The sequence below is a fragment of the Eulemur rufifrons genome, chromosome 8 (assembly GCF_041146395.1).
Source record: "Eulemur rufifrons isolate Redbay chromosome 8, OSU_ERuf_1, whole genome shotgun sequence".
NCBI lineage: Eukaryota > Metazoa > Chordata > Mammalia > Primates > Lemuridae > Eulemur > Eulemur rufifrons.
Window position 1 is genome coordinate 22,658,569 of NC_090990.1, and position 12,294 is coordinate 22,670,862.

At 54.9% G+C, this 12,294-nt stretch overlaps 1 protein-coding gene across 1 annotated transcript in view; it reads right to left on the reverse strand.

The window, feature by feature from the left end:
• Positions 1 to 2,683: 2,683 nt before the first annotated feature.
• Positions 2,684 to 12,294, reverse strand: part of TRIM62 (tripartite motif containing 62) — a 30,080-nt gene continuing 20,469 nt past the window's right edge. The window contains exon 5 of the mRNA XM_069477640.1: positions 2,684 to 4,936. Coding sequence (XP_069333741.1) covers positions 4,386 to 4,936 — 551 coding nt within the window. The 3' untranslated portion in view covers positions 2,684 to 4,385. The remainder of the gene's footprint in view (positions 4,937 to 12,294) is intronic.

A 12,294-nucleotide genomic window follows, 5' to 3' on the forward strand; every position in this document is an offset into this window, starting at 1 on the left:
TCTTGACTGCATCTCTCTCCCTCTCCCTCTCCCTGTCTCCCTCTCCCCTCTTTCCCTCTCTCTGTCCCCCTCCCTCTCCCTCCCTCTCCCTCCGTCTCCCTCTCTGTGTTCTTGCTCTGCTTCCCATCATCTCCTCTTCCCTTTTGTTGTTCGGGATTCCAGGGATATCGGGTGGAATCGTTGGTGTCCCCGAGTAAGGAGAAATTACCGTGTCCTGGTGGGAATGATGATTCAGCACCCTGGTTAGTACTCCACCTCCCTCTCCCACCTCCCTCCCACCCCCCACCCCCTGCGTTTAAGCCTGTGACACGGGTCTCTGTAACTGACCTCCTGATGGTGTGCTTGGGGGTGGCGAACAGAGCTGGGACCCAAGCAGGCAGTACTGCCCTTTTGTGAGCAGTCAGCCTCCCGGGACGGCCTGTCCCCTGAGCCCCTGAGCCAAGCTCTGTGTTGCCAAGAGACCTTATCTCTGTTGTTTTCTGTCCCGGCTGCCACCCCAGAGAGAAGGATCCAGAGCTAATGGCTTTATTAGGTGCTGATCAGGGCAAGCCGTGGGACCCAACATTGGACTTACAGAATCCTGCACCACCAGAGCTGGGACCCTGGCAATCAACTAGATCCCTAACCCCTCCCCAGTAGAGTCGGGGAAACTGAGGACCAGGGAAGGAGAGAGTCCTGCTCAAGGTCACATGGGGCCTTCAAAAGGCACCCTTGGCCCCAGGAGACACATGAGGCTTCACCGCAGTTGAGACCTGACTCACAGTTGCACAGTTCCACAGCGGATGGAGTCTGGTTAAACTACCGCTTTGAATCCCAGGGCATCACAGTTCTGGTGGCTGCTGCCTGTCACGAAAGCTGCCCTCAGAGTTAAGCAGCGTTTCCAGAGAGGTCCAGCAAGCGGTTTCGCTTTAGCTTTGAATCGCCCTGGTCTGATTTTCAGTTCTGCTGAGCACTGGCCGCGGGTCCTCTGGGATGTAGTTTCCCTGCTCCAACGATGGCACAGTGACAGCAACCTCATGGGCGTGTCTCGATGGTTAGGTAAGGGGGTAAAAAAACACCATCACTTTGCTTGCTGTCTACAAATGGGGACTCCGAGTGAGGTGGTGGCCATTCAATCGATTTTTTCCAGCCCAGGGGCCCGAGGTGGGGCTGCCTTCGTCTCTGCTCTTCACTAAACCGCCTTAACTAGGGGGTTCCTGGTATCAGCCTGACAACCCAGCTTCTTCATTCAGGAATTCTCTGGACACGCATGCAAATATACCCCTTGGAGGCACCCTAATTTCCTGGAGTCCCCAGTTGATATGCAAATTAGGCCCCTCCAGGTACTCCCAGACACTTGGAAACGGAGAGGGAAGCGTGGGAAGTGCCAGCACTTCTTGGAGCTGTGCCGAGGTTGAGTGGGGAACAGGGCGGGAGGGCTGTGGGGGGGCTGCTCCTCCTCCAGAGGGAGAGGGCAGAGTGAACACAGACTCACCGAGCAAAAATGGGAGGGCACGGTTTTGGGGGAGTCATAGGATCTGAGAGAATGGGGAGTTTGGGGGTGCTGGGGCTTCAGAATCCACCCCCATAACTTAGTTGTAAACTGGGCTGCTCTCCACCCATCAGAGACCCCCCTGCCCTCCCCCATTTACATCCCTCTTCCTAGAAACCCAAGCAAGTCAGCGAGTGGCGTTCCTGCTCCTTTCTCCCCACCTCCAGGCTAGAGACGAAGACCCACCTGGTCCCTCGGAAAGCATCCAGTCTAGTCTCCCTCGTTCTGCAGGTGAGGAGACTGAGGAATGGACCTTCAGGGTGAAAAGGAGTCAATGAAAAGCCAAGACGAGGCCCAGGACTCCTGCCTCCAAGGCTGCCGCACTGCACGACTGCAGAGGCCCCTGGGCCTCCCCCTTCGGTGTGTCCAGGTGCTGGGACTGTCGGCTCCTGGCCTGGCTGCTTCCCCGTCAGGCAGAGTGGGATGGATGGATCTCCTTCGACATGGCAGACCTGGGGACTTTCCTGGCCTGGGTCTTCCCATGCCCCTCCCAGGGCACAAGGAGGAAGAGAGACTCCTTAGGGTCAGAGCCAGAGGCTCAGGGGACCCACAGGGCTCCAGGCACTGACTCTGCGAGGCAGCTGGAGGGAGAGGCAGGGCCTCCCTAAGTGCACTGCACTTTACAGCTTTCCAATAAATCATGTGAAATTGGTGTTATTATCCCCATTTTCCACGTGGAAAAACTGAGGCCCAGAGAGGCGAAGTCAGGTTTCTAGTCACCCAGTGATGGAGCGTGGATTCGAGTCCAGGTCTGTGTGGTTCCAGAGACCAGGCTCTTGCCACTGTCCCACGGGCACCCCTCTGCCTGCTCCCAAGGCAAAGACCGACAGTCTTCCCTGGCTGGGAAGTGTCTGGACAGGGTCGTGGTGTGGCGTTCACCAGTGTGGGACATGGCACTCCAGGCCAGTCACGTCCTCTCTCTGAACCTCATTTTTCCTCCCCTGTAAGATGAGCATAATACTACTAATATTCACCCGGGAGGGCTGCTTTGTGGATTAGCCATGCCTGTGTACGCACACTGCCCGGGACAGAATAGGTGGGCCTTTGTGTTTGTCAAAATGAAAGGAAATGACGACTGACATCCCATAACTTTAATACAAATCGATCATAACTCACAAAATGGGCAACATTTTAAATAAAAATACTGCTGGGGTGGCCCAGATTCTGGTAGTGGAAGGGGTGGGGTGGGCCTGAGGATTATTCTTGCCCAGGGAGGCCCCAGTGGGCAGCAGCTGTTGAGTAGGAGCCCCCCAAGTCCAGCCCTTCTGGCTCCTTTGGGATGGTGAGCTCAGAGACCCCAAGCTCAGAATCGAGGCCCCACGACTAGGAGGAAAAGCTGAGGCCGGGAGACGTTTCGGCTCGGTCTTGCAGCCCACTCCTTGGGTGCCCGCCTCTGGGCAGGGACAGAGCCACAGGGCGGGACAAGGCCTAGAGGTGGGCTCCAGTCTCTCCTGAGTTCTTCACGTTGAGAACACCCCTCCTCGCTGCCTCCTAGCGAGCCTTTTGTGTGGCTGACACTGGGAAGGTGAAAATTACGTTTCCCGGACTCTCTTGTAGCCAAGGTTCTGGGTCTGACTCAAGTGTCCCCAGACAGAATCCCTCGTAGAGATCTGGGTTTGGAAACTGGGTTAAGTGGGAGAGCGGCAGGCCTCGGGACATCCGTTTGCTGGCACGGCTGGGGGCAGAGGGAGCACAGTTCCGCAGTCAGCAGCTTTCTGATGCAGTGGCTTCCTGCAGACGGGAGCAGCTTTCCCAGTCACAGCAGACATGATGAATTTGGTGGCTGGGAGCTGTTCTTGGAAATTCAGTCGCGTCTGCTCCTCCAGCCCTTCCAAGGATTTTGCAAGCCACCAGGGACCGGGTAATAAATCCTTGTCTAATTAAGCCAGCTAAAGTGGCTCTTGTTTTCTGCAATAGGATCCTAACTGAGATAGATGCCAAGTCTGGCGAGGGGTCCCAGCCAACAGCTCCTCCCAGCACTTGGGTCCTAATTGTAACAACTATTCCCAGCAGCCTCCCCACACCCTAGAAGGTCACGGGGTCTGGCTGACGAGGGCTGGCTGGACCCTTGTCCAGAGCTGCTGCGGACCTCGATCAGCCAGTGAGGCTTGTTCTGCAGGTGGCTTTAGGCTGATGGACTCTGCACCAGCTTGGGGTGTGTCCTCATCTGGCCCTTAGTCCTGTGGGCGGAAGGTGGTGACACAGTGACTGTAACATCTGGGCCTGACTACCGGGTACCTTCCACAGGCCCCAGCACCACTGCTCACCTGCAGATCCGTGGGAAAAGCAGGAACCTTATAGTTCTTGGGATGGGGGTGACAGGAGAGTGTGGTTCTCAGACGAGCCTAGAACCAGCTGCTGCCTGTGTCCATTGTGGGCTGGGGTCAAGGGTAAAGTGGCCCATCACTAGCTCAGTCAGGTGCAGGTCTTAGGCCACGGAGCGCAAGAGGGCTCTGTGTATCCTTTGGGTTGCCAACCACTGGCCACACTCCGACACCTCCTGAGGCCAGGCAGCTGGGCAGAGGGAGACACAGGGAGGTAGTCCCCTGCCCCTGAGAGGACGGGGATGAGGCTCGGGCAGGGGTTGCCCTGAGGAGAAGCCAAGTCACATCCTTGGACCAAAGCTGTATCCCCATCAAGGTCAGAGCTACAGAACACCAATGCTGGAAGACAGTTCAGGAATCATGGGGCACAAATTCCATGTTACAGAGAGAGAAATGGAGGCTGATGGGTAAACAACTGGCCTGAGGTCTCAGAGTGGCCTAGGTGGGCCAGAGTCCAGGGTTCCCATCTTCTGGGCAGGGCTCTTGCTGGTGGCAGTGGCCCCAGAAGGCTGTGGTCTCCAGCGCCGGGACTAGATCCGGACGGTGTTGATCCGCAAGGGCTGGACATTCTTGCCATTGGCGTGGCTCTGGCCGGGGCTGAAGTAGGAGCAGAGCTTGCCGGGGAACTTCTCGCGGAAGGTATAGAGCCAGGACATGTCATCGGCGTTGTAGAAGATGAGCAAGCCTTGGTCATAGTCCAGGAAGACACCCACCTTGTCGAGCTTGTCCCGGACGTTGAGCCGTGTCCAGGGCTCCGTGCAGGCGCTGTACTGGTTGCCATCGTGCATGACGATGCAGTAGAAGCCACGGCTGGGCTGGATCTGGATGCTGCCCTTGCGGCTCGCGGCTTCATGTGCCAGCCCGATCACCCACTGGGTCTTCTCGGCCACCACCACCTCCCAGTAGTGGACGCCGCTACTGAAGGCTTCAGAGCCCAGCACCGACACCTCCACGTCGAAGCGCTTTGGCGAGTCCTGCAGTGGCTGTGGGTGTAGGTTGCCATAGGCCACGATGGTGCAGTCGTCAGACAGGATCAGGCGCTGGTGGGCAGTGCCTGGGTCCAGGGTCAGAGCGGCTGGCACTGTGGGGGCAGAGGAGGGACAGAAGATGAATACAGAGAAGCCTGCGCACCCTCTATGCAGTGTCTCCCCGACGGCAGGGTTCTGGTTCGTACCCAGGAGGCCACTGCCTGCTGTGTGACCCTGAATATAAGCTCACCCTCTCTGGGCCTCCTCTTCTTCCTCTGTGAGGGTGATGGCTAAGGTCTTTCCAGATGTAAACTTGGCTGCAGGAGAGCAGGGGCTATGGCTGCTTGTTCACTGTCTGATGCCCGGGCAAGACACATAGTGGGCACTCACAAATGTACACTCAGTTAACTAGAACTGGTCCAGAATTAGGGACTTTTCAAGCTGGGAGGGAGCTTAAAGACCACATAGGTGCTACCGCCTGGTAGGGGGTGATTTGGAAATTTGTGGGGGTGTTGGGGTTGTCTCAATGACAGGTGGGACCCAGTCATGCTAAAGACCCCGGAGGAAATGCACAGGACAGTCTGACACAGGGAACTTCTGCCTCACACCTTCCCCCACCCCCAGGGATTTCCAAACATCCCACCAGACATTTACGTGGATGAAAAATCTTTTTTTATAAGGACCTGAAACTATAACCTAACTCCATTTTATGTATGAACATGAAATAATTTTTGCAGTTTTAATATATACTGAATATTTTGGAATGCTACCCTGTAACCTAAGGGAAGGCTGGATTTGTTTTGTTTGGAACTTCACTAAGAATTGTTGGCTTTTTGGGAAAATACATCTATCACTAAGGGCAACAGCACTGACTGATACAACCCACCTGTTCGGGACTGCACGTGAGGGAGAACGGCGTTGACCTTTGACAAGAGCCCCTGACTACCATTGCGTTTTCTGGCGTGGTTGAGAGTGGACATCTACATATCGCCATATGAAATGTTTTATTACAAATAATTTCCTTCTACTTTTCCTTTATAGTATAGCCAGAGTATGTATACACACATACATATACACACATCGCACTTGAGATTGAGAAAAGGTTATACTTGAAATTGTAGAAAGGTTATATTATCTTTGAGATGTTCTAAATTATTTGCTACAAAAAGTAGACAAGGGTCTGAAAGGTTGAAAAACACTAATGCTAGGCCAACTCTTCCATTTGACAGATGGGGAAACTGAGACCCAGAGAGAAGACATGACTCGTCTCAGGTCACCCAGCAAATACTGGCTGAGCGGGGACTGACCGAGGCCGTCTGCAATCTGGCCCCAGCCCACCTCTCACTGCCACTCCCCACCCCACTCAGGCCCACAACAAAATCCCCTGCCCACTCTGTTACCCCGACCCCCACCTCTTTTCTGCTTGTTGCAATCACAGCCACGAGGCTCAATTCAAGGGGCCCATCCTTGGAAAGCCTTCCTGGTCACCCAGCATGTTTGCTGACTCTTGCCTACGAAATTCCTTAGTCTTGTTTGTGCCCTGTCACCGGCATGGGGTACATAGTCTTCTGTGCTCACATCACATCGTGTCCCATTTGCACCAGGAGTGCAGGGACTGTGTACCCTCTAAGGAGGCTCTCTCCTGCGTGTCTAGGGCCCAGCGCAGGGCCCGGCATGAGGCAGGTATCCAGAAAGACTAAGCAAGTTAAATTGGCTCCATTCGTGTCGGGCAGGTGGCACAGGCTGGGTCACCCGGCTCTGGGCTGGCCACACCGGCTTAGCAGGTCTGGCTCTAAAAGTCTCACGACCTCTCGTCAAGACCTCTGCTCACTCCTTCCTCCCTGAGGGACCTGGTGACCAGCCAAAGGAGGAGGGGAACCTAGGACTGGCTCTTCTTAGCCTGGACAACCATTTCCAGGCCAGAGCGAGACAGAGGTGAGGAAAAGCGGAAGAGGGAAGCCCGCCTCCATTCCTCGGAGAGAAGGACTTCTGCGTCCATTCTCTGGCTCTTTCCGTCTCTGGTGGGGCGGGGACATGACTATGCTTGGCCGGAGCACCCCCCCCCCCCCCCCCCCCCGCTCCCATCACCTCTGTTGGCTGCGTGCACACACAGAAACAAGACGCCTCAGTGGTGGTGACTGTCCCCCTCAGGGAGCGACAGCCAGTCCCCGAGCCGTGCTTCTGTTCATACGCCCCTGACAAAGCTCACTGCCCCTTCCAAGATCTCTGTCAGGAATAAATTCAGTTTTGCATTTTATACTTTTCTTTCCTCTCCTTAGAACTCAGAGTGCTGTATGGAAACAATTAGCTCTGTGAAGAGAGGGCTCACTGGAAACACAACCCTCTGTCCAGGGACATGAAAGAGGGGGGCCGTGAGAAGACAGACACGGAGTCCGTGGGTGGACGCCTCGCCCTGCAGGCTGACTGGTCACAGGGCGGCATGTCAGAGCCAGCAGGCTCCTGTCCCCCGGAATGCGGGGAATTCCCACAGTGGGGTGGCGGTAGGAGGGGACGGGGGTGTGAGGTGTGCTGTGGCGGAGGAGCTGGGGAGAGAAGAAGAACCTAATCAGATACAGACGGGCAGCTCCTACGGCAGGGGCATGGGTCACACTCAGGTGTCTACAGCAGGGGGGCGAGGGGCAGAGCAGGCCAGTGTCCAGGCGCGAGTGGCAGCAGTTCTGAGTGCCAGGGGAGACCTGGGCCTTGTCGCTAAGGTGCCCAGGATGGTTTGAGACCAGCAATAGGTAGGAACCGAGGCTCAGGGAAGGGGTGGGGGGCTCAGCCTCGGAAGCCTACGCAGGGTGAAAGGGGCATGGCAACACCCTCTCCCCCTCTGAGAAGCTGGTCCCTGTGGAGCGACTGGCAATCCCTCCACCCATCCTTTATCCTCAGGAGAGGTGACAGACCCAGCACAACAAAAGCAGTCCCCTGGGGCTCACTGTTTTACAGGTCAGAGCTCATTTCTAGGTCCCAGGACACCCAGTTGCATAAAAGCAAAAAGCCAGTGCCTACTGAGGCAGCCTGTCTGGTCTCCAGGTGTGCTCTCCACCCCTTTAAGCCTCTCTCAGACCTCAAGGTCAAAGGCACTCAGGAAGTCACGGACTATGGAGGCCTCAGGAAACATTTCCCGGCCACCAGTCAGCCACTCTGCAGCGGCCCAAGCAGCAGAGAAAACCCTCCCAGGACACAGCCCAGCACCTTTGCGTGGCAGCCAGCAGCTTTCAGTGTTTCTTTGTTCTCAGAGACTCGGATTCCAGCCTGACAGGACAGGAAAAGCCTGCGGCTGTTTCCTCTGGCCAGGCCTTTGAAAAATTGGTCCCTGAGGCCCTCCACTTCTCAGGCCCTCAACTGCACAGGGCAGGCGTTTACAAAACGTCCTCACACCCACTAGCTCATGGGAACACCACAGCAGTCCGAAGGGCACAAACTACTGTAACCATTTTTCAGAAGAGGAGACTGAGGCTCCAAGGAGACCTCTGTGAGTTAAGTATCTTGCTCAATTTGCTGCTTGGGGTGGAAGCAGAGTTGGAGCTTGAGCTAAGGTTTTTCACATCATGTTCTTTCCATCACGTGGCCTCCCAAAGCCTGTTCGGCAAGATGGAGGAACCATCAGATGGTTCATGAGCATAAGGATAACAAACAGGTATCAAGTACCTACCAAGTCACAGGATTATTATCATGAATAAATACTTTAATTTTCACACCTACCCTGAGAGATAAATGTGACTATACCTGTTTTATAGATGAGGAAATGAAGGCTCAGAGACGGGAGTGCTTTGCCCTGGGTCACACAGCCAGGCAGTGACTGTGCTGGTACTCAAAATGATTAGATTCAGCTAAGTGGGGGAGGGAGGAGCTTGGCTCAGAGTGGGAGCTGGCGGGAGTGAGGAGGGCAGTGTCTGATGTCCTTGGGACAATGGCTGCCTGGCCTGGCTGGGGAGGCAGTCTGTGCTGGGAGCTGGGGAATCCAGACCAGGTAGGCAGGAAGGGTGCGTGGGAGGAAGGCTTTCTGATGCTAGGCTGGGGCTGGGGCAGGGGGTCAGGGGTGGTTTAGAGTAGAAGTTCCAGAGCAGGGGAGTGACAGGTGCTAGATGGGGTTCTCAGGTGACCCAATAGGAAGCCTGAGCCCGAGGGGAGGGGCAGACAGGAAGCTGCTAGAATCTGTGGGCTAGGTCTCTGGGGGCACCGCTCCCATCTGGACATAAAGGGCTTTGGTGCTGGCAGAGGAGCCAGAGTGACTTCACAGGCCCCACAGACAAAGGAAGGGGCCCAGCCAACCAGGTCACTGTTCTCTGAACTCCCCAGGGGCCTCTGCTCTCGGCAGGATGTTCAGGGCTCGTGCTACTAGCTGCCACTCTCTCAGCCTTTCTCCTGCAGGCAGCTTTCTCCGGGGCAGTGGTTTTCAACTGGGACCATTTTGCTCCTCAGGGAGCATTTGGCAACATCCAGAGACATTTTTGTTTGTTACAACTGAGAGGGGTGGCTACTAGCATCTAGTGGATGGAGGCCAGGGATGCTACTAACATCCTACAATGCACAGGACGGTGCCTACGACAAGGAATTATCCTGCCCCCAGTGTCAGCAGTGCTGAGGGTGAGAAGCCCCGCTCTGGGGCAAGCAGCAAGCCCCACATCCATCTGCTCACCTGTGAGGGAGTCGAGAAGGGGATCCCAGCATCCCTGTCTTACAGAGGAGGAAACTGAGGCTCAGAGGAGGAAGTGACTTGTCCAAGGCTGTGCAGCAGGTTCCTTCATTCAACAAATATTTGAGTGCCTGCTTTATGCCAGGCACTATTCTAGCAGCAGAACTGGGACTCATTCATTTCTTTCTTCATTCATCAACAAACATTTACTGTGCTGGCTGCTGGGGATGAATCAGAGCCGGCCCCCGACCCCTCCAAACTCACAGGCCAGTGAGGGTGACAGCCACACAGACAATGACAAAACAGTGAGACCAGGAAAGCCCAGGACTGCCTGGAGAAACCCAGGAAGGCTTCTCAGAGGAGGTGTTTACACACTAAGTGAAAGAGAGTAAGAGTTGGCCATCAAAGGCTGAAGATTGTGTAAGAGGGATCAAGGCAAAGGGAACGGCATGTGCAAAAGTGTGCAGGAGGGAGAATATGGCTCATTTAAGACCTAAAGATGGTTCATTGTAGCAGAGTATGATACTGAGGGGAGAATGAGAAGTTGGGCCCAGACCTTATAGGGTCTTCGATGTCAGGCTGAGGTGCCTGGTCTGAGCTATGACAGGGATGGAGCAGGTGGCAGCTGGGACAGCGAGCTCCCTAGACCCCCTGCTCAAGGGGCTCCCCTGGGTCAGTGGCTGGGCAGGGAAGAGGAGCCTGGGATGTGCTTCTTGCCTCCTGGAATTATGGCCCTCACCCTGCTGGGCCCCAGTGCGGAAGTCCCTCTAAGGCTGAGAGCACACAGAGACCCCACCCCAGGAGGACAGCCCAGAGCCACCACCCAGTCTGCTGGAAAGTGGGCCCTTCTCCCACTCTGGCCCCCTCTGTCAACGAGGGCACAGGACCAAGTTTAAGAGAAGTAGGAGGTGTCTTTCCACTTCTGTGAAATCAGTAACAACTTATGGCACCCACAGGGGAGCCCCAGCTCTGTGGCTGTCCCAGCTCTTTCTGTCCTTACCCCGAGGGCACAATCCCCACCCCCCCAACCCCCGTCTGGATCCCTCATCCCCCACCCTGGCTCTCAGTTCAAACATGGTCTGCTCTGTGCTTTCTCTGGCCCATCTCCTGCCCGCTCTGGGCTCCCATAGCACCATGGAAGTCCCTCATCACAGCCACTGGACTGTCAGAGTCTGGTGGCCCGTCTGTCTCCCCTGACTCCTGAAAGAGCCTCAAGGGACTGTTCATGTTTGTAGGGCAGAAGAGTGAATCCAGACAGGTGGAAAGAACTCTGGCTCCTGTGTGACCTTAGCACGTCAGTGACCCTCTCTGAGCCACTCTCCCCAGCTGCCTTCCTGGTGTGTGTAAGGCCAGAGAATGGCCAGTTAGCTTAGCAGGTAAGGACACAGGCTCTGGGATCTGACATTGGGGTTTAAATTCCAGCTGTACCATTCACAGGCTGTGACCACGGACAAGTTCCTAACAGCTCTACGCCTCAAATGTCTTCATCAGAAAAAGTGATTATAATAATAGTGCCTACCTCTCAGGGAGAATTCCCTTCTATATCCATATCTCTCCTCTAAAGGACATCGGGAACACGCAAGGTTCCCTGCTGCAGTCAGCCTGAATCTACCCCGTGGGCTGTGTGATTTTGGGAAGGCATTGATCTCCCAGTCCCAGGGTCTGCTAACTCTACCAAAAACCTGTTTCGGACCTTCTCCTCTCTGCAGACCTCCCATCACCTCCTCCCCTTCCCAGCTGATCACCTCGCTTCCTACCTCCCTGGGAGGGGTGCAGCCGTCAGAAGTGAATTCCAAGTTTGCACCACGGCCCCTCGATTTCCACTTGTTCCACCAGCAGGTCCCACTGGTGGGCGGCAGGCAACGCTGTCGCTCCTTCATCCTCAACTCTGCCCCCTCCACTGGATCTCTCTGTCATCCCACAAATGTGCTGTAGCTTTTCTATCTCAAAAAAACAGCCGCTGCCACATTCCCTCTCCTTCCCTTTAAATAAATTTCCTTGAAAGCACAGCCTCCACCCACTGTCTCCACTCTCTCTCTAAAGGGCTCCAACTAGGCTTTTATTCCATGACTCCACCAAAACAGCTCTTCTCAAGGTCGCCAATGACTTCTACGTTGCTACGCCTGGAGAATCTGGGTTCTCCCACGCCTGGCTCTGCAGCCTTTGCCACCATTAACCACTCTCTTCTCCATGTGTCCACCACGTGGCTTCCAGGACATGGCCAGGTTGCCCTCCTGTCCCCTCTGACTGCTCCCTCTTGGTCTCCTGGGCTTGGTCCGCCTCCTGTCCCTGACTTACAGGAGCACCCCCAGGCTCCAGATGTTAAGAGTGGCTTTCTCTCTTTTCCATCTACCCCCCTTCCTAGGTGACCTCATCCAGGCTCACTAAATACTGTCCACATGCTAAGGACACCAGCCTTGACTTTTCTCCTGCACTGCTGACTTGTCAAACTAACCGCCTTTTCAACACCAGCACTGAGATATCTAATCAGCATCACAAACCTTACAGGCTTCTAGTCACCCTTGCCAAAATCCTTGCTATCTTTCATGTCTTCCTTCTTTATAAAAATATTTTTTATTATTATTTTTATTTCAAAATATTACGTGGCTACAAATGTTTTTGGTTACACGGATCTCTTTTGTAATGCTTAAGTCAGGGCTATCAGTGTGCCCATCACCCAGACAGAGTTCATTGTACCCATTCCTTGTCTTCCTTCTCTCATATCTGAGATCCAAGCCATTAGCAAATCCTATTGGCTGCCCCTTCAAAATATCTCCTAAATCTGATAGGAGATTCCTTCTCGCCTCTTCCACGCCCACCCTCTGGCTC